The 23167-nt window shown below is 39.2% G+C and overlaps 1 protein-coding gene across 1 annotated transcript; it reads left to right on the forward strand.

The window, feature by feature from the left end:
- Positions 1-14437: 14437 nt before the first annotated feature.
- LOC135083342 (CD63 antigen-like) lies at positions 14438-18201 on the forward strand. Its single transcript, XM_063978076.1, has 5 exons — positions 14438-14555; positions 14804-15007; positions 16735-16890; positions 17037-17237; positions 18117-18201. The coding sequence occupies exons 1-5, from the start codon at positions 14487-14489 to the stop codon at positions 18177-18179; spliced, it is 693 nt and encodes a 230-aa protein (XP_063834146.1). The 5' UTR covers positions 14438-14486; the 3' UTR covers positions 18180-18201.
- Positions 18202-23167: the final 4966 nt, after the last annotated feature.

A 23167-nucleotide genomic window follows, 5' to 3' on the forward strand; every position in this document is an offset into this window, starting at 1 on the left:
TTCATTTTAGGCATAGCATTGAGCTCCAGTGCCGAGGCGAGAACAAAGCTCCTGCTCACCAACACCACCGAAGTCACCAAATCTTTTTCTCCTTGTATCGAAATAAGACAATAAATTACAATTTCATTCGTTATTAAATTAATAGAATAGAATAGAGTCGCTTCTCAAACTAAATTTTAAATAAACAACTTGAAAAAATCGGACTGCCTAAGGCGGGACACGAACCCACGACCTTCCGCTTGCCGGGCGACTGCTCTGCCATTTGAGCTACTTACATAGACACTGGATGAACCTGTCGTTTCCAAGTGTAATACGCTGTTATGGCCGCGTTTGGTCGTGGGTTCGTGTCCCGCCTTAGGCAGTTCGATTTTTTCAAGTTGTTTATTTAAAATTTACATTTTCAATATATTCTATGGTACGTATTTGAAGCACCACTATCATGATTTCACTCCTACAAACTAGCCTAGGTACTAAGGCAAAATTGATTGAAATAGATTTTATTATACCGAATGGGAACCTGGGCAGATACATACTCTACTGTATACTGTTTCTTTTTCTAACTATGCCTTCGAAACTCATGGAATTTGAAGTCATTCTTACCCATCGGATAGTATAGATTGCCAAGCCAAGGATAATCCTCTATGGCCGCTGTGCCTTCGTAGTTGTCACGTTCTGGGACGTTACTGATCCCACAGTGCAAATCCTTAGCTTTAAACAAAAGAAAAATCTATAGGGTGCAAGAAAGTACGCAATACACTAAGCGCAAAAAGTAACTAACTACACCGATTTGAAAAATTCTTTGACCATTAGAATCCTTTCTATGAATCAACAAGGCAATTAAATGGCTGTGTTTTAGCCTAAAATATCGCTTGTTAGAAAATGTTAGCAAAATGGCGATCGCCATGGCAACCGCTGAAACTTTAGCATGTTTTCGGCGAGGACACGTTTGCTGGACATCAAAAGTGACGTTTTTCCATACATTTTTTGACAGTGACAGCACTTACTGCTAAAAGGCTGCCATTTTTTTGTTACTAGCGCTATTTTCTGCCAAACTATCTTAACTAGCGCTATGTTTTGTTAAATAACCTATAACTACCTCTAAAGTGAAATAAAGATAGACTCACCATTGATTTTTGTAGTCAATAAGTTCACGATGATTATTGATATCAGCATGATGACAAGTCATTCAAACATTATCTTTGAATAGCCTGAAAAATAATAATTTTGAGTTAGCCTAGGCGCAGACCATACACTTTTTGTCGGCCGATGTTCAGTATATTTTATGGACATTTGACAATAGGAAAGTACGCACATTACACCGATGACTCCCCTCGGTGTGCCTCGGTACTTAATTGTAAAATAACCCTTCCATTTTAAAATACCTTGTTAAATTTATTAACTAATAATGATGATGATAATGATTACTAACATTAGCATTAAGGTGTGTGTTTACTAACCACATTATGAACTATGAGTTGTTCGAAATAAATACTTATTATTTATTTTATTAAAAACTTTGATTTGTAGATGGATGGAACTGTGCAAGCGTTTAAATATCTCTCCGAGTGACAAGTAAATTGTTATTTTTTTTCTTTTGTCACCTGCAGTAACAAAATCAGCAGTGGGCTGAGTGTGAGTTTACATTACATCAAACGCGCTAGTGAGCGCGTTTAAAAAATGTATGAAAATTTTAGTTTTTGAACGTTTCCCGCTAGGGGCGCTGTACAATCTGTCATACATTTAATGTCATTTTTTGAGCGAAATTGATGAAAACTCACACTAGGCCCTCAGTTCTTTTTACGTTTTATTTTCATGTACTTTGTTGTCTTATTTATGATGTCTGTTTGTTTTAGGTAGGTAAGTGACGAATAAAGAAACGCAAGTTCATCGCCATCAACTTATTGTTTAAGTACTACGTACTACAGACTTTTAGCACCATAAAGCACAAAATAGCTTTTAGTCGGCCCTCGGCCGTGACATGATGCCGCGTCGCGTCGTAGCACGATACCGCGTCGTAGCACGATACCCCGTCGGAGGCTTCGGAGCACTATGCCGCGTCGGAGCACGATGCCGCGTCGGAGCACGATACCGCGTCGGAGCACGATGCCGCGTCGGAGCACGATGCCGCGTCGTAGCACGATGCCGCGTCGTAGCACGATGCCGCATCGTAGTCGTAGCACAATGCCGCATCGTAGCACGATACCGCATCGGAGCATGATGCCACGTCGTAGCACGATACCGCGACGGAGCACGATGCCGCGTCGTAGCACGATGCCGCGTCCTAGCACGATGCCGCATCGAAGCACGATACCGCGTCGTAGCACGATACCGCGTCGTAGCACGATGGCTCATCGTAACACAATGCGTTGTGTTTATGTGTACGAGTACGAGCCCTTTTAAGTGGGTGCCGGTAAATTTAGTACGTTTCTTGAGCACCAACTCCAAGAATATCAATCATTATCCTAATTAAATAAAGAACGTAATTATTTTTCTACATTTTAGTGTACTTTTTGGAGTCAAGTTTAATTTTTTAAAGTCGGATTTTTAAACGCAGTTTTGTTTGATCCATACTTACAGGGACACCCTGTATTTTTGTAGGTATGCATAGGTGATACACTACCAGTAAACGCACTCTACAATCTCACAAACAAGATGAGGTTACCAACCTCCTCAATATAAATCACTTTTCACCTGGCTAGGACACGCACTAACTACCTAGTAGCTAACATAATGAATTGTATTTATACTTACTTATCACTTCCGAAGATGTATTTTAGGGTTCCGTACTATAAAATTCATAAAGCTCGATTCACACATATCAGTGAAGCCACAGTTCCGTCACAGTGTCCGCTCAGTTCAGTATCAGTGCTACAGTGTTGCGTCAGTGAAATATTTTGAATATTTTAAAATGTCAGAGAGCTGTTTCAATATTCTTGTTCAGAAACTATGAAGTAAGTTATTTTGTTTTTGATGCCGCGGCGTCGTCCGTGATCCGACAAAAAATATCGTCGTCAACGAATAGTCTGTGATTGCTGGTGTCGGCACTGACACTGAGAGCACTGTGTCGTCACTGACACTGACAAGTGGGGATGCGTTCATAGAAACTGTATGAAAGAATATTTCGCACTGTGCCGGTACTGAGCCTGAACTGTGACTTCACTGATATGTGTGAATCGGCCTTAAAAGTTATTTATTTATTCATAAGAGCCAATTTTGTACCGGGAAAAAGACCTGCTGTCATTATAACCGCAAAGAAATTAATCGGAAGAACATAGGAGTTCAATACGTCATCAATCATGGAGGAAACTCTTGGCATGCTCTCGCCTCATGGAAAGTGATGGTCAGGCCAAGGTGAAAGCGAGCTTCACCCGAAATCTACAACCACAGAGTAACAGACATCGGTAAGATGGTGGTAGGTGGTGGTAGCTAGCCAGCCAGGCGGATTTAGAACAAGCCCTACCAACCAAATCTAACAGAAATAGGTATGAGTAGAAAAGTCAGTCCCCACTGAGAATCGAACCCGAAACCTCTGAGTCTGAAGCATGAGACCACAGAGGCGGTTAATATGACCAGCCCACTGCCACTTAAAACTATGAGGTGGTATTTACTGTCACTTAGATTAGGTATATTATTATGTAGGTAACTTAATGATATTGTCTCGTTCATTTGTTTTAACCATAGAGATATAGAGAGATGCCAACTAATGCGCTGAGTTCGAAACTCAGTGTCGCATTAGAAATTCACACACACAAAGTAATCAAAATATGTGCTCATTATCCACTGCGGTATCAGTACTCAACGTTCGAATAATCTTTAGTACTACGCAAGCAATGTAAACTGTTTACAATTTTACATTATGACGTCGCTGCTGTCATCATTGCTGTCACGAGCAATGTGTTCTGTTTTTGGGCATATTGCTGCGACACCGGCCCCGCCCCCTTGTCACATCTCCCTTTACATACACTCTGTGGTTTTAACTAAATGACGTCCACAGCTGAACAAAATCCCCAAGGATTTCCACCACCACAGGTCCTGTGCTGCCCGCTTTCAGATACTTCCCGCGACCTTCACCAGATCGTCCGTCCACCTAGTGGGAGCCTAGGCCTGCCTGCCCATACTATGTCTTCCAGCTCGTGGTCAACGTTCAAGAACTGTTCTACTCCTACGGTCATCAGCTGTAGTAGCTTAAGTAGATACTTGGTATACTACAATAAAACGTGCTTACTTCTAATGGTCTGCTCTCAGGTTAACAACGCTCAAGCCGCTCAACTTGTCTCAAGCCTTCGCTTGGTCTTGAAATTGACTATATCAGAGTAAATACAAATGAGTAGGTCGTCTTCATAGAAACGCACCGAGCGCGGTTTCGGCGCAACACCCCGCTAATCCACGCTAAATTTTGTCAGTGTGTGCGTGCGCGCCGCATACGTATTGGCGCGCTCACATATAAACCGCGCTCGGTGCGTTTCTATGAAGATACCTACTCATTTATATTTACTCTGCTATTATTCTAGTTACAAAAAATACGAGCTCTATCACACTTTTATACCTAAAGGCGAAAGTTTGCGAAATGTTTGTTACTCCTTCACACAAAAACATACATGGGTTTTGATGATACTTTACAGCATTATTGTTTATAACTCAGACTAACATACAGGCTATAATTTATGACGATCTGTGACAAGCTGAATGTCACGCGGGTGAAGCCGCGGGCAAAGGCTAGTTTAATAATATAATTTTTAAACAAAATTTTCTACGGAACCTTCTCCGCAAGAGACCAGTTTTTATATTATTAGTGTTTTATGTTTGCTTACAAAGAAAAATTCCTGTGCGACTCATTATCGTTTGTTTCATAATGTTTATCAATGATTAAGATTATTTAAAATATACAAACTATAAAATAAATGACTGCCACCCGCCTGGTGGTTCGTGTACAACAGTTGCGGGTCACAAAAAAAAATTATACTTTAGAATAAATATTTTTAGGAGGTATTTAGACTTCAGATTTAGATTTTTAATTAGATACAGTCACTTAATACATAAAAAGGCTTTTTTTAAGTGAGACGAGCAGACGGATGACCTGATAGTAAGTGATTACCGTCGCCCATAGACACCCGCAGTCCCAGGGGCGTTACAGGTGCGGTTCCGGCCTTTAACGCTCTCTTCTTGAAAGCTTGCAGGTTGTATCGGACAGTCAATTCCACAGTCTGGCTGGGTACTTATTCTAGCAGCTAGAGTTGGTAGTTTATTCACCTAATAATCCTTACAAACCTTACAAAAATACCAGAACATCTCGCTAATTGGTTTCTGAACCACTTCCACTTTTAATTAGAACTGAGGTCCTACACAAATAAAACATAACCCTCCTTTTCGATGGCTCCTACGTATAAGGGTGAAACTGCCGCTTACGCCTTTTTCCAATTATTTAAGCAATGATTTCACTTTGCTCTAATCTATAACATCAGTAAGAAAAAAAATTTTTTTTTCCATTAGATACAAAATAAAATTTTAGGCAAATAGGCGTATGTGCAAAACTACGCCACGTATAAAGCCCAATCATACGATTCGTCAATCTATACGAGTAGTTGCTTACATAAACATATATTTTTTATAATCCAAATCTTAAATAAAGCCATGAAAATATTTAGCAAATTGTTTTATTTATAAATTATGACACATTATATAGTTATTAAATTTTTAGCGTTAAGAGTCGCATCTCAAACTAATTTGAAAATTATAAATAACTTGAAAAAATCGAACTGCCTAAGGCATCGTGGGTTCAATTCCCGCCTTAGGCAATTCGATTTTTTCAAGTTATTAATATTTTTTTAAAATATGACACATTATGTTAAAAGACCTAACTAAATCTCGAGCACAGTATATGGGCGTATTTGCGTTTAAACGTAAAACGGTACATTAGACGACTTTTTCTAACTGATTTATTATTGATATAGCACATGATAACAATTAAAATAATTACATGCATAAATAAAGAGAGTAATCGCTTAAAATATTATATTTACGTTGTCATTTAAGTCTCTTTACGTTGAACAATATACATGAAATTATAGAAATATGCCGACGTAAAAGGGCAATGCGTAAAATCTCAAAATATATAAGAAAAATATAAAAATTGATAACAGCAGTAGCAAAAGCATTACATGTTAAGGCTAAATGTGAAATTTCATTAAATTCGTTTTAGTAGGTCAGAAGATATGACCCAAAAATATGGTTCTGGCCACTAAAATGGCTCTCCTGTAAAATTTACTTTTTTCACTTACGCCAGTATACGTAGGAGCCATCGTTTTGGCGCAGTCAGGTAAAAAAAGCCATGTGACAGAAAATTAAAACAAGTTTTCAGTGATAATGTTAGTTTATTACTAAATGCTTTTAGTCCAAGAATCCGGGAGGGCAGAGTAGGACGTCCACCCACAAGGTAAACCGACGACCTCATAAAGACTATCTTAGCAGGCCGCTACCAATCGATCAACATGGAAAGCATTGGGGGAGGTCTATGGCCTAAGTATGTTCTTATGGCTGAAATGATAATGATGACGATGAGCACAAGAATGGTAAAGCCTACCACCTGATGCCTAGCAGGAATTCGCTCTCAGGCTCCGTCGACTCCAAAATAAACTTGTCTAATGGTTGGTCGTCCTGAACATCGTATTCCGATCCCCAGTTTGGCTCAGCCGTCACTGTAACAAAGAACAACGCGAATTAGTCCTACGTGGGTTGAGCCTTTTTCTGTTATAGGTACAGGGTGGAATTTTGTAATGCCACCTGAAGGGAAAGAAAACATTCCTTTATTTCTGAAAAGAAAAAGAACTGCATTCAAATATTTATGAAAATTCTCTTGTTTTACCCGGGAATTGAACCGACTAAAATCTGTTAAAATTACATTTCATAATTATTTTTATTGCCTCGATCGTTAGGGTTTAATTTATTTAGCTTACCACGAGGGGCTAACGGGACTAATAGTAATTTGTGCAATACAAATAGGAAGAAAAAACCGGCTAAGTGCGTGCATTATTATTTTTTTAATTTAAGTTATTTGTATGAAAGATTACACGGTAATAAGCGGTTTACGATTTACGAGGTATGTATTAAAAAAACTACTTACTAGATCTCGTTCAAAACTATTTTCGTTGGTAGTTTTTATAGTAGGTAATGTACATCATATGTTTTTTTTAGATTTTTCATTTTCCTATTTTAGAAGTTAGAGGGGGGGGACCAACTTTTTTCCACTTTGGAAGCGTCTGTCACGCAAACTATTCGATTTCGAAAAGAAATATTTTAGAAACTTCGATATCATTTTTGAAGACCTATCCATAGATATCCCACACGTATGTGATTGATGAAAAAAAAAATTTTGAGTTTTAGTTCTAAGTATGGGGAGCCCCCAATATTTAATACTAGCTTTCCGCCCGCGGCTTCGCCCGCGTGTAATTTTGTCTGTCACAGAAAAACTTTATCGCGCGCGTCCCTGTTTCAAAAACCGGGATAAAAACTATCCTATGTTCTTTCCCGGGACTCAAACTATCTCTATGCCAAATTTCATCAAAATCGGTTGCGAGGTTTAAGCGGGAAAGCGTAACAGACAGACAGACAGACAGACAGACAGAGTTACTTTCGCATTTATAATATTAAGTTGGGATTATTTTTTTATTGCATCAAAATCTTAATGCGGTTCACAGAATACATCTACCTACCAAGTTTCAACAGTATAGCTCTTATAGTTTCGGAAAAGAATGGCTGTGACATACGGACGGACAGACGGACAGACAGACATGACGAATCTATAAGGGTTCCGTTTTCTGCCATTTGGCTACGGAACCCTAAAAATGATGATGAATTCTCACTCTGGGGGGTGGTGGGAGCTACGGTGGTGGTGGAGTTGTCGAACTCGGTGGTGGTCCAGTAGTCGTATTCCGGCACCCACAGGCGCTCGTCGATGGGCTCGAAGCCGTACTCCGTCTGGTCGGCCGGGCCCCGATACTCGACCTGCAACGCGAAAAGTGCTTGTTCCCACGGCAATAGGCTATAGTCTGGTCCGTGAGCACGTAGAATTTTGTCCAATGACCCCTAGCTACCCATCCTTATCGCTCACGCGTAATTATATTGCTGTCGCGACTGTGCGACGAGCGCCCGCAGTGAGTGTGCGAGCGCGATAGCAACATAATTACGCGCGAGCGATAAGGATGGGTAGCTAGGGGTCATTGGACAAAATTCAATTCAAACTTTAGATGACAAAATTTCAATTAATTGTCCGTTAGACAGATAATTAGAAAATATTACACTCGTAATTTTTATTTTCTTTCATAATTAAATAATAACAGTGCTACATCGAGTTGAAACGGCGCGTTTCCTCGCGCCTATGTAGATTTTTTACTTATAAGTGACGTCACGCAACATCTCGACCCAATTAATACAGTAATATTCGAGTAAGAAAAAAATGAAAAAATACGTGTCCAATATTTTTTTATTATCTGTCTGACGGACTAAATAGAATTTGGATTTTATTATCCAGTCACAACATCCCAATTCAATTATGCAGCATCCCGTAAAAAAGGCGCTGGATGTAGGCCGCTGCCAACCCGTCTTTATGGGAATCATTGGGGGAGGACTATGTTCAGCAGTGGACGTCCTATGGCTGAAATGATGATGACCACAGATCACAAAGTAAAGGGAGACGTGACAAGGGGGCGGGGCCGGTGTTGCAGCAAATATGCCCAAAAACAGAACACATTGTTAGTGACAGCAATGATGACAGCAGCGACGTCATAATGTAAACAGTTTACATTGCTTGCGTGGTAAAGATTATTCGAACGTTGAGTACTGATACCGCAGTGGGTAATGAGCATATATTTTGATTACTATGTGTATGTGAATTTCTAATGCGACACTGAGTCATTAGTTGGCATCGCTCTATATCTCTATGATGATGAGAATGACGGTGAATGTTAGGCCGAGTTGCACCACCTAACTTTGACCGTAACTTTAACGATAACCGGTGCTTTTTGTATGGAATTTGACAGATTTTTGACGTTTGTCAAAGTTAAAGTAAGATGGTGCAACCCAGGCTTAGTGTATTGGTCCTCACTCGGGTCATAGAGAAGTCCTCGTAGTACGTGCCTTCCTCCCACTTCCAGTCTTGTATGTCGATGAGAGACAGGTTCTTCTTCCAGCCCCACGCGAACATCTCGAATCGGCATTTGTCGGAGAACATCATGTACACAGATATGTCGAACACGGACCCTGGACACAGATGCCGCGGTGAGAAACAAATTCAAATTCAATCATTTATTTGCTAGAATACATAATTACATGCTCGTTTTACAATGGGGAATCTACTCGTATATCTCAGTATACCGAACGGATTTTGACGAAACTTTACAGTATTATTGCTTACTAGCGGCCGCCCGCGACTTCGTACGCGTGGATCCCTTTTACGGAGTTACGGAGTTTCGTAAACTCCTTTCTTAGCGGATGCCTACGTCATAACATCTACCTGCATGCCAAATTTCAGCCCGATCCGTCCAGTGGTTTGGGCTGTGCGTTGATAGATCACTTTGCCTGTCAGTCAATCAGTCAGTCACCCTTGAGTTAGATATATTTAGATTAAAGTCAAAGTCAAAGTCAAAGTCAAAATTTCTTTATTTGTTTAGACTAATAAATAGTTCTTACAAATCGTCATTTTGCTCTTAAGGAGCCTCTACATGTCTACCTAGAATACCATATAGGCTATAACTTAGCCTAGGCACTGACCACCGATTTTTAGTCGGCCGATAGTTGGATCGGGCTGTTGATCAGTATGGAGATGTATGAAAGTGCGCACATTACACCGATTTGGTATCGGCCGATTCTTCATACAAATTGGAATCGGGTTCAACTATCGGCCAACTAAAAGTCGGTGGTCTGCGCCTAGGCTTATGACGATCTGTAACAAACTAAACTTTACGCAGGTGAAGCCGCGGGCAAAAGCTAGTATGTATCGCATTGAAGGAGTTAAGTCAAATGATCTAACCTAAAAAGTTTCCAATCGGAGTTGGGTATGACTAGGCGTAGTAGACGGGCCCGTAGGACTTTTAAGCTGGATATGACTTGCCCCCCCTCCCCTAGAGCATAAGCTGCGTAGGTACGTACGTTTGACTTGCGTTTGAAATAAGTAGCTTTCTGTCAGCCTTTACACAAAGACGCAGTTGCTTTCCGTTTACGTTACATCTTCGTTTGAACTAGCTGTCAAAGCGACACCGCGATATGAATCTGCGCAAACAGCTGATTTTCGTTCGTCGTCCAGTGGAGTTGCGTTGCAGTAGAAAATATTTAGCGCAATCGGGGCGCAGCAGTGGTATACTTAGGGGGCGTCCATTAATTACGTGAGACTTTTAGGGGGGGAGGGGGTCAACAAAAACCTTACTAAATCTCACGTGGGGGAGAGTGGGGGTTTCGGGAAATATCACGTAATTTATTCTGCAAGAAATAGGGTAAAAAAATCTTTCTCAGTTAAATTACTCCAGAACTATTAAATTACAGATTTTTTTTAATCACGTGAGATTAGGTGTTGGGGGAGGGGGTCAGGCAAAATCTCACCAAATCTCTCCAAGGGGGGGAAGGGGGGTACAAAAATATCCATAATAGACTCATGTTGACACCACAGTCAATTGACGTACTTTTTAAAACTGTCAAAACGAAACTCTCCCATAGATTTTGTATGGCACTACAAGCAAGTGACGTCACTATTTTGTCAACCCAATTAAACTACTTTTTTCAGTTACAATTCGAAGAAAAATCGTAATTTACAAGTAATTTAAAATAAATTAGGTTTTTAAGACCAGAATGAAGAGTCTTTTTTAAAACAGTTGTGGTTTCGAATTATTGGGGTATGGTGTCAAACTGTCTATTGTCTCACGTTATTAACGGACACTCCCTTACCTCGGTAGGCGTAGCAGGCGGGCCCGTAGGACTCGCGGACGCAGGTGTGGCGAACCTTCATCTCCGACACGGCCGACGCGTTCACCAGCTCAAGGGTCAAGCAGGAGTACTCCACATTTTCGTACACGCTCATCTAGAAGCAGAACGGACTACGCTCGCTTTGACTCAAATTATTACAAAACTATAATCCGGGCCTCTTCAAGGCGAGAGTGAATAGGCACTTAGAGGCCAGATGTACCATCCTAGACTGCATCCCACTTAACATCAGGTGCGATTGTGGTCAAATACCTGCCTTGTTATGCATAAAAAAAAATATTATTGGATAGCGCATCTCGTAGAGCTGATGGCCGCTGGGGCAGGAAAGTTCTTGAGTGGCGACCACGAGCCAGAAGACGTAGCGTGGGCAGGTCTCCCACTAGGTGGACCACTGATCTGGTGAAGGTCGCGGGAGGTGCCTGGATGCGAGCGGCGCAGGACCGGTCTTTGTGGAAATCCTTGGGGAAGGCCTTTGTCCAGCAATGGACGTCTTTCGGCTGAAACGAACGATTATTGGATAGAGCCTTAAGCGGAGCGGAGTGTTTTGAATAACCAATCAGATTTCGTTATTTCCACTTCTCCTCTCCGCCAAGCACAGCTCCGCTGTCAAATTCTATAGAAAAATTTGACGGCCCGACACTTCTCCGCTCCGCTCCGCTCCCGACACTTCTCCGCTCCGCTCCGCTCCCGACACTTCTCCGCTCCGCTCCGCTCTACTCCGCCTTTGTGGAAACCGGACCTAAAAGGTCAGCGCACCGAGGCGGGAAGCGCAGGAAAGCTATAGGTAAGGCCAGGCAGACTGGATTCATCCGTCATCATCATCATCATCATCATCTCAGCCATAGGACGTCCACTGCTGAACATAGGCCTCCCCCAATGCTTTCCATGTTGTCCGGTTGGTAGCGGCTTGCGTCCAACGCCTTCCTGCTACCTTTACTCGTATGATGTCCTCGGTCCACCTTGTGGGTGGACGTCCCACGCTGCGGTACGTCTCCATCGTCATCGGCGGATTCATTCATCTGTCACTACCAATGAATTAGTAACTGCTGCCATAAGTCGGCCGTTTGGTGTAGTGGTTCGAAGCGGACTACTATTCCGGAGGTAGCGGGTTCGATTCCCGCACAGTACAAACATTTGTGTGCATGAACATATTTGTTTGTATTGGACTGGGTGTTTTCTATGTATAATATGCATGTGTCGCAGTAAGATAGTTATAGCCGTAATATAGTTATATCCCTAGGGATATAATTATATACCGTAACATAGTTATACGAAAGCGAATCATTACTATCTCACTAGGAATATAGTTATAAAACGGCCCAAGTTTAGTGATATAGTTATATTACTAGATTAAGTTCAGTGTTATAAATATATTACTTGATAAAGCTTTGTTAAATAGAAATCTACCATATACAGTGTGTTTGGGATAGGGTTAGCGATAATTTAAGGCGATGTTGTGATGTCAATTTAATCGAAAAAATGATCTCATGTGATTGTGGGCCCACCCCCCTCCTCTTGGAATGGGGGGGCTTTATTTTTTTATGTGACTCTACATAAAAAATGTTTGTATTTCTTATGTGCCCGTCTTACAGATAAATAAAAAATTGCATTTGTAAGCCAATAATATGTGACATTAAAAAAAACACAAAAACTAAAAATAATGACCAGAAAACTTTAAAAAATAGTGAATTTTAGTATTTGTCAAAAAAATCAGTTTTGACAGGCACGTTTTTGGGGTCATTTTTGTCGATAAAATTGACATAATAACATCGCTTTAAATTATCGCTAGCCCTATCCCAAACACACTGTATAATTAAATAAAACAATATTATATTGGTTTTATCTCTATTAAAAATCAACTTTATGTATCCTGCCGTTAGTTACAATACTTTGTGACATTTAAATTAAAATTAGTAAAACGATCATATATATTCAAAATGTTCAAGTAAAGCGCTTTCAAATGATACCAAACACGGCATATTTATCTTAACTTTATTTTTTTACTCCGTATATTTTGTCCGCTAGAGGGCGCCACATTAGATTTTGTGAAACCCCATATAGCCTATAACCATCGGACAATTAAAACGCTTCTAATGATATGTCATTTGTCGAATTCTGATAAGTAGTTTAGAAGTTACGAGGGAACACATGAACATACATACATACATACATACATAGCCTGTCAAAATCATAACCCTCCTTTTGCTTTGCCGTAGTCGGGTAAAAAAAGTAGGAAGTTACAACAATACCTACATTCAGAAGTAAGTTACTTACCACGCGTTCCCGTTGATAGAAGGCCGGGTGGCAGTTTTAAATAATATTTCTTTAGTGCCGTGCTGCTTGCATCTAACTTGCCCTACCTGGAAGATCCAAAACGTGATGACCAAAATTGTTTCCTGATTATGATTAGGTAACTTCTGTTTTTAGGTGTCAAAGTAATAGTAAGGTAGAAATCAAAATAATGTATGAACAATTGTTTGTTTACCTTCCTACATACTTCAGCCTACAATTTCCCATTGTAGGTACCTACTTAATATTGTAATAATTTTGTATGATTTTTATCCTTGAAATACTTAAGTATAACCAAATTAACCGTTAAAATTAGTGTCGGAAATACCAATAACGCAATAGAACAGAATCCCAAAAAAGGTAATGTAGGTACGTAGTTAGTTTAGTTGTGGCTGACTTATTGTAAAGCTTGTGCTACACGGCTATTCATTTGCTTAGGTACATAAAGGGTGTATTTGCAATCAGTGTCCAAATTTTTTAATAGCGACTCAACAAGAAAACAAAATTATTTTTTCATATTTACTTATTTTCACACGTGGATAATTTAAGTTACTTCGTTCATAGAAAAATACGTTCAAACAAGTAGGTAACTGCAAAGCTTAGACATATTTTTTTGCGAAAAATACCTAGAGCTAGACTAAAAAAAATAAGTTAAGTAAATTGAATACTGTTTACAAAATCACCCTGTATATGGTACCTTGACCTTTGTCACCGGGGCCACGGTATACCTAATGCTAAATACCTATTTATTTAGTTTATTTAAGTAGTTTAACATTTTATTAAATGTTTATCTATAATAAATAATGTCATAGAGGAATTAATTCCTCTATGTATATGTCATAGAGGAATTCTGTGATATTATGTATATAAACTACATTAAACTTAACCTTTACTTTAACTGATTAAACATTCTTAACTCATAAAATCTTAAACAAAATAATATTTAATTTAATTCGTTAACTCTTTAGTGGTCTTTTTAAACATACTTACCTACTGAAATGTTTACCTACTGTATTTTGTAATTTTGTGGTGAGATAAGGAATACTATTTTCTGTGAATTGTTAACGTTCTAAATTTATACTATAAAATAATATATGATTAACCTTAACCATAATTAAAATAATAATTTAAACTTTTCCCTATCAACTTAATTTACCTAATTTATTTACGGTTGGAAACTCGTGGTAACTGGTACTTTTTAGTTTCACGAAAGTGCAGTTCAAATAAAAATGGGGTGTGTAGACTGTGTAGTTAATGTAGTGAAGTGTGTTTTGCTTGCCGTTAATACGTTATACTCTGTAAGTAATAATCTCCACGTTCATTTATACCTAACATATTTTATAAATTGACAGTACTTAAACGCTTAATTTACCAAATTAATGCAAAGTTACATAAATTAACTTAAGTAGTTATTCCAATATAAAAATATTTTATACCTAAATCAAGTACATAATAAAATTGTGTTGTTAAGTTGTATCTTCATAATAATATTTGTTTTGTAATTTTATTTAAAGACGCAACTAATGCCAATTGTTTGAACTTTCAGATATTGGGTATTGGAGTAATAGCGATTGGTGCACTGTTACTGGCGTACCAGTCTGAAATTGAGATATTGATCGCGCACAAATATTCCCTGGATGTTTATCGCGGTGTATCGATTGCGGTCATCGTCTGCGGATGCTTTTTGTTTTTTGTAGCCCTTTTTGGTTGCTGTGGAGTTATAGCAAAAAATCCACATCTTCTTTTAGGGGTAAGTAGGTACTTGTTACCAACGAATCCTGTTTCCTGTAAGCCTACATTATTTTGATGATTTCCTTCCTGAAAAGTTTTGATAATTTGTTAAAAGTTTTGTTAAAACGACTCAATTCTCAATTTAGTAATATGTTACGGTCAATGTGATAAATGTGAAAATTATGAATAACTAGCTGACCCGGCGAACTTTGTTCCACCTTAATGGCAATAAAAAGTATCCTATGTCCTTCTCCTGGCTTTAAACTAAATCTGAACTGAACTGAACTTTTCAGCTAAATCGGTTCAGCCGTTCTCGAGTTATAAGTAGTGATGGGCCGACTATGGTCTTTGCCGACTAACCGACTAGCCGACTAATCGGTTTTCAAATTGCCGATTAGTCGGCCGACTAGTCGGCAATGCCGATCATTCTAATACCTACTTGTCCGAAGAATAATTTATCTAGATGTCTCAAAGAAATAAGAATATCTAGATTTCTTAAGAGATAATACGAGTAAGTCTTGAGAAATAAAACTTTTAATATGACAAAAAATAAAAAGCAACATTACAATCTAACCTAACAGTACCTAACGTAGATGTCAAATAGGAGGTAATAATAATGATCGCCTCCTGCTGGGCTAGGATGCGCGTGAAATTCTTATAGACGTCAAAATGTGTGGGAAAAATTGATAAAAAGGCTTATCGCGGCGCGCATCCTAGGCCCACTGATTCCTTTCCACTCTACACGGCGATGGTCAGCGAGCTGAGGGCGTGGGGGTAGGGTCTGCCTGCATTGCACGGACTACCACCACCGTCGGATAGGCAGGGCCCGCCATACAGGTGGGCAATTGCCGGGACGGACTGTGATAGTTGGTGGCTTTGTCTGGATTCCCATAGTACTTCAAACTAAGGCGATCGACGGAGCTCAGGGGCTATTTGTGTAAGTATTCCTCATTCTTCCCATGAGAGTAGCCTGACATAATCAACCACTTCCCCGCAGGGTAGGTATGCAATTCCATGCATTTTTTTCCCCAAAAAAAGTGTCATCATTTTTATATGGACAAATTGCATACACTTTACACATTTATGATGATTTCCTGGTATTTTAATTAATCTTAACTTTGTAAGAATTTAGACTGATTGCCAAAATTTTAAATCAGATGAAACAACTTTTAACTGATTTTTGCAGTAAAAAGTGGTTTCGCTAAACGCCCTAGGTCTACCTCATATTCATCTTGGTGATTATGAGTTTTATTTTATTCACATATTTATTTTTGTAATGCGCCGATTATAATCGGCATATTTTGCCGAATAGTCGTCACTAGTCGGCCGACTACAAATGATGCCGAATAGTCGGCTTTCCCGACTAGTCGGCGACTAGTCGGCCCATCTCTAGTTATAAGTGGAGTAACTAACACGACTTTCTTTTATATATATAGATCGCCGGTTATTATGAATAATTACCTCATGATTTGGTAAATAACCGGTTATTATTCATAATTTTCAATTTATCACATTAACCGTAACATACCTACCTATGCATAAATTAGTTACCTACTGTATGGTTAAGGTAGTACAGATATAATTATTATTATTCATAATAAATAATTATCATTTCCAATATAGATTGTACTATGCAACTTGTGGTCAGATCAGAAATACTTAATTGGTTTTTACTTTTTTGGGATTTAGATGTACCTACCTGTGTGTACATAAATTTTAATGTAAGTACATGATTGTTTGTTTCAGTTCGCGGTATTTATGACAATATTACTGGCCGCTAAGATTTATGTGGTTATAAAAATACGTAGCCCAACGTTCAAAGAATCAGTCGTAGGTAAACTGGATAATGCATTGAAATTGGATGATCCCAAAGCACAAAATATTCATTTAATTGAAATTGGGGTAAGTAATCATACCTAATACTTACCTACTGTTATTTATTTTTATTCTTGAAGAGGGTCTGGTAATGGCCCATTATTACTTATCGGGTAAAACTACAGTATTAGTAAATAACGTGTAAATAATTGAAATATATTCTTACCATCCAGTTTAAATGTTGCGGGACCATGGGTGCGGAATCATATGAAAAACTGAATATAACAATACTGCCAATAACTTGCTGCCCTACCGAAACGCGATCCATAAGAACCCGACCAAGCCCATGTTTAAAAGAAAACGCCTACAATGGATGCCTAAAAATATTTTTTGATGCACTCCTCTATGCTGTTTTGACATTTATAATCATCGAGGTAAATATTATTTATTTTGTTGTGAAAGGGGTAGACGATAAGTTTTTATATTGTTAATTATTTCAAACAAAAAAGTTCATTATTACTTACCTGTAATAATCACTCTTGATATTTTGAAACATTGGAACTGCCAATATTATTAATGAACTAGACTATACAACCTACCTACTAGTTTGCTTCAAAATATTTTCGTAGTTTTATCCTCTTTTACGTTACTTGAACTAGGTATGTACAGTCACGGAATGAAAAGGTTCGTCAGTTTTCAAATTGATTCCTTCAACGAATCGCGAGCACATATTACCTTTTGAAACTATGTTATAGAATAATCTCGAGTTAGAGAAAATAATCTTTAACTGTTCGTCAGTAAAGTTCAAAATTATTCAGATCAAAGTTGTTTGACGATTTAACTTGTCAAGAAGATAATTATGATTGATAAACTAAAACCTTCTTGTTGGTTCAACCTGCCATTATCTATTAAATAAAAAAACTACATTTTGTAACATTGCACTGTGGGTCTAGACAAAGTGCAAATTATAATCGCAAACCAGTCGAAAAGTGGTCGAAAAGCCCCTTTTTTGTATGGAGTTTTGACGGATTCGATTTTCGATTCGATCAAAAAGTGCGTTTTGTCTAGGGGGGCTGATGAGATAGAAAAATAAACAAGCAAAACCTTAATCGTTAGCAAACGTCATATTTATTTAAATGTTAGCAGCACTGTTTCTTGCACGGTTATGTTGGCAGGTTTGACTCTTACAGTACCTATCTACTGCAAGCGAAAACCGACACTAAGGTGACGAACCTTTTCATTCCGCGACTGTAACATCGCATTCGCATCACATGACGATATTTTTAGAGATTAAAAACAGCTTTTGATTTCAGACTGTCGGCGTGATTTTCGCTTGGTGCCTGATCTGCGACCTAAATGCTAAGATGTTTTTATAGTACGAAGTAGTAACAAATTTGATGTACCTGTATAAAGGACAATGGGCAAAATGGTACCCGGCTCCAATAGATAGGTATGTGTCTAGTATCGTTTGAAAGGTCTTACCAAGATGAACAACTTTTACTATGACCATCAGCCTCAGATCTGGTTGTGTACGAAGATATACATACTTTTATGCAGAATGGTACCCGGCTCCAATAGTTATGTTTGTAGTGTCATTTGAAAGGTCTTACCAAGACGAACAACATTTACTATGGCCACCAGCCTCAGATCTGGTTGCGTTAGAAGATAAAGATACTTTTTGTGCAACCTAAGTATCATACAGTATGGAAGGCAGACGCGCTCGGGGCAGGGCACCGACGAGATGGTCGGACGCGGTGAGGAAGACGGTGGGCGGGAGTTTGCATCGTGCGGTCCACACAGCTTATGACCGCAGTCTGTGGAGGAACACTATCTGTGGTCGCAATCCTCATCAGTGAGGGACCGAGGAAGAAGAAGAAGAAGTATCATACGTGTCCATCGTATGGTACTTAGGTTATGCGAGGCAGGAAGGGTTTACTGCTCCAGCATCCTTCCTTAACTCTAAAATTATTGATGGGGATAATTGTGAAAAAAATATTTTTATTTAAAGAAGTACTACCCCCTTATTAATAAAAAGTTACACCTAGGAAGAACCTTGGATTGAAATGACATTTCCATACCAAATGACAATTTAAGCTAGAGTTCAACTAGGGCGTAACTTTTATTAATAAAGGGGTTAAAGTTTTATTACTTCTTAAGGGTTTTATTATGAGTTGCTACAGCGAATAAACCCACAAGACCCAATAAGTCCACCTACAAGATGGACCGACGACCTCATAAAGGTAGCGGGAAGGCGCTGGATGCAGGCCGCCACCAACCGGCCATTGTGAAAATCATTGGGGGAGGCCTATGTTCAACTGGACGTCCTATGGCTAAAATGATCATGATGATTATGATGAAAGCGAATAAAGGGCTAATAGCTTGGGTAGTTCATCGTAGGTATAATCCTTTCCTTTTCAATGCTTCTTTTAGTTATATTAATAGATTGTGTAGTCATAATACATACTCGTATACATGGATGATTGTGTTATACTTTCATTATAATACTTAGTGGAATTACTGCTTTCAAAACGTGAATTAGAACTGGCCCCATAGCAGACATTTTCCTACATCTAAAGGCCTTTTAAAATATATATTGGTTATGGCTATTGGAGCGGGTACCACTTTCCATACATTTGTGCCCATCATCCTTTACAGTCTGCTAAATCAAAACTGTGATTAATTTGAAAAATATGGGCGGACTATGTTTTCCTATCGAGGATTATTATTTCAAAGCCTACAGTCAGAAATGCTACTTCCCGATCCCAAAAAGATTGCAATTTGTATAAATAATCGAATTTTAAAGTCTTTTTAGGGTTCCGTAGCCAAATGGCAAAAACGGAACCTTTATAGGTTCGTCATGTCTGTCTGTCTGTAGAGAATATTCCACTTTTAATCTCAGGGTACAACCTCATAAATTTTGCACATAAAAATGATCCGAATTTGAAAACTCATTATAAAAGACAAAAAAAGTAAAAAAACTAAAACCCAACTACGACAAAAAACGACGCTGAAAAAGTATAAAACAAGATTTTCAAAATACTGAACTGAACAAAGTTGCTAATGTAGTTGCATAGTAATTTTCATGTTTGGAAAACCGCAGTCACACGTTGTCAAAATGCTACGGTAGGTAGGTATATGTAACGTGTGACTACGCCTTTCCAAACATGAAAATTACTATGCAACTACATTAGCAACTTTGTTCAGTTCAGTATTTTGAAAATCTTGTTTTATACTTTTTCAGCGTCGTTTTTTGTCGTAGTTGGGTTTTAGTTTTTTTACTTTTTATTTATTATTTGTACTATTTTGGTGCTAAAGTGTATTTGTGGCGCATAATATTAACAAAAGTTAAATTGATGAACTAATAAGTAGTAAAGAAGCTATGAACGAAAAGATGTGAATTATATGCAATCAGCCCATGAATACAGATAGTCACAAGCAAATGCTAGTAATATAATATATATTTTGCAATTTAAACGTTTTTTGTTCAGACAAGAAGAGGAATCATGACATCTAGAATTACATAGCACTAAATGCTTCTTACACTGTATATTCGATTTTTATAGGAACATTTTAAATAACCTTGGCCACCAAAGCGCGACAATTTTAGGCATATTTCTCTCAGTGGCAAGTTTTAATTTGGTATAGGATCATTCAAAGTAATGTTTGAAAGCTGTATTGCATTTCTGGGTAATCAATCTTACAGGATACCAAATGATGTTCCAATTTTATGACTTCACTAGCTATTTCACTAAACTAAATCTAGTAATACATATAAGTATATCACTAAACTTGGGCCGTTTTATATTCCTAGTGAGATAGTAATAAATCGCTTTCGTATAACTATGTTACGGTATATAATTATATCCCTAGGGATATAACTATATTACGGCTTTATCTATCTTACTGCGACATATGTATTTACAAAAAAAAAGTATTTAAGTATGTTTGTTTATATCCGTTGTCTAGTACCCATAGTACAAGCTTTGCTTAGTTTGGGACTAGAAGCGCAGTGTAAAATGTCTAGAGATATTTATTTATTTATTATTTATTTATTATTTAAGTGTTACATCGTTATCGAATGACGTGAAGTAGTGACCCGATTTATTTTCACCGAAAATTGCCATTTTTTTGTACTTTCGGCCAAATCGGAATTTAATTAATTTTTCCAAGCCTAGCACTGCACAACTTTTCTGAACGTATGACATGGAGCTTATCTTAGTATCAAATGACGTAGGGTTTCTTACGGTCCCCTCTCGGACTAAAGCACGGTCTGTGAGCACCCTGAAAAAGCTGAAAAAAGCTACCCTGCGGGCGTCCGTCGCACAGTCGCGACAGCAATATAATTACGCGCGAGCGGTAAGATGGGTAGCTTGGGGTCATTGGACAAAATTCTACGTGCTCACAGACCGGGCTTTATAAGAAGTTGTGTCGAGGTTGAATACGAACGTTGTAGGTCATGAACTGGTACTGGTCGTTGTCTGTGCGCAGGACGATGACCTCGCGGTACACCAGGTTGATTTTCTCCTCGGGGTCGCACGCGCCGAAGCGTTGGTAGGCGCCGCTGCCCGCGCCTGCAAGCGATCATTGGAGGTCATCACCATTGGGGCCATTAACACCCCCCCCCCCCTTTCCAAAACCCCCTCCCCTCTTATTACAATAATAGGCCGACCCCCTCCCCCCTGTTTAATATTTATTACGTAAGACTAAGAATCTAAAGGAAGAAATGGACTAATACCTAACCTACTAGTTTAAGAAAAATATTTGATTTAAGTCTATTATATGTGTCGGCTGTTGTTATTCCAAATAAATAAAATAAAATAAATAAATAAATAACCTATACAATGTCGTCAGACACAGTCGCGCGTTTGCATCGATACAGTCGCGCTGCTGTAGCGCGTTAGTAACGCGTTGGCATCGCTTCTGTAGCGCGATGAAAATGCGACTAACGCGCGTTAGTAGCGTTGCAGCATCACTACGGCCGCTTTCACATTAGGGCGTGAGAAGCGCGACAGCAGCGCGGCAGCGTCGTTTTTATTTTATTTATTTATTTAATTAAAATGCAAGTGAGCTTACAGATAGATGCAAAGCGCTCACATTGTTAATTTGAAATTACATTTAATGTTAGTAAGTACTTATATCTATTTATGGTTACATTATGGAAGCAATAAACTATTGAGTATTGAGTATGGTTAGTAAGTAGAGTTGGCAAAGATGTCGACGTCTTGCTTAAACATGTTTAACAGACAGAGTGCCCTAGAAGTTTGTTGTTAGCATGCAGTGTGCCAGGCCATCAGGGGCACAGGACAGACGGTGAGGGCGACGACCCGTGCGTGTGTAATTATTTGGAACAAATAAACTAATACTACCAAGCACGACAGGATTTTCTATTTTGATACGTAGCAATAATGTGAAGGCAGCCATCCGCTGTCATATAGTGAGTTTCAGTCCTGGATCTGTCAATAGGCCGTATAGGCCGCGGCCTAGGGGCGGCAGATTTCAGATGACGCTTACTCGATTTCAGAAGATAAAAGTTAAATAAAGATCCAACCCCATCCTAGCCTACGCTACGGGCGGCAAAACTGTAAATCCGCCACTGGTTTTTTTTTTATCCACAACGAGGAAGCTCTTGGCCTGTATGAAACTGATGGTAAGTGATGATCAGGCCGAAGGTGGAAGCGAGCTTCACCCGGAATCCTCAACCACGGAGGAACTGGCTATCTTACCTCTAACTGCCGGAAGACAACAATGCTGTTAACATTGTTGTTATGGCGACAGACTTAGGTAAGATGGTGGTAGCTAGCCAGGCGGACTTAGAACAAGCCCTACCACCAACCAAACCGAACAGAAAAATCTGCCCCCACTGGGAATCGAACCCGGGACCTCTGCGTCTGAAGCAGGTGGTCTTACCACTAGACCACAGAGGACTGGTGCGTTTGTCACGTAGTTAATGTAAAAGCGCTCTACAAAACAGTCGCCGTGGGCAACAGAACAGTCCATACGGCAAGCGAACTCACTTCTGAGCACGAACTTGTGCTGGTTGATCTTGGAGATGGTGAGCCGCCGGAACTTGCCGAGGCTGGTCACCACCCAGGGCCAGTACGTCATCATGTCCAGGTAGCGGCCCGGCGCGCCGCAGCCCGGCCCGTTCAGACCCACTCCCAGCTGAAACCAAGGCTTAGTGTGAGTTTACATCAAACGTCCTCACTAGTGAGCGCGTTAAAAAATGAAATAATATATGAAAATTTAAGTTCTTAAAAGTCAAACATTTAATGTCATTTTTTACGCGCTAACTATAGTCTGGTCTGCGAGCACGTAGAATTTTGTCCAATGACCCCAAGCTACCCATCCTTATCGCTCGCGCGTA

The sequence above is a fragment of the Ostrinia nubilalis genome, chromosome 23 (assembly GCF_963855985.1).
Source record: "Ostrinia nubilalis chromosome 23, ilOstNubi1.1, whole genome shotgun sequence".
In the NCBI taxonomy this organism is placed as follows: Eukaryota; Metazoa; Arthropoda; class Insecta; order Lepidoptera; family Crambidae; genus Ostrinia; species Ostrinia nubilalis.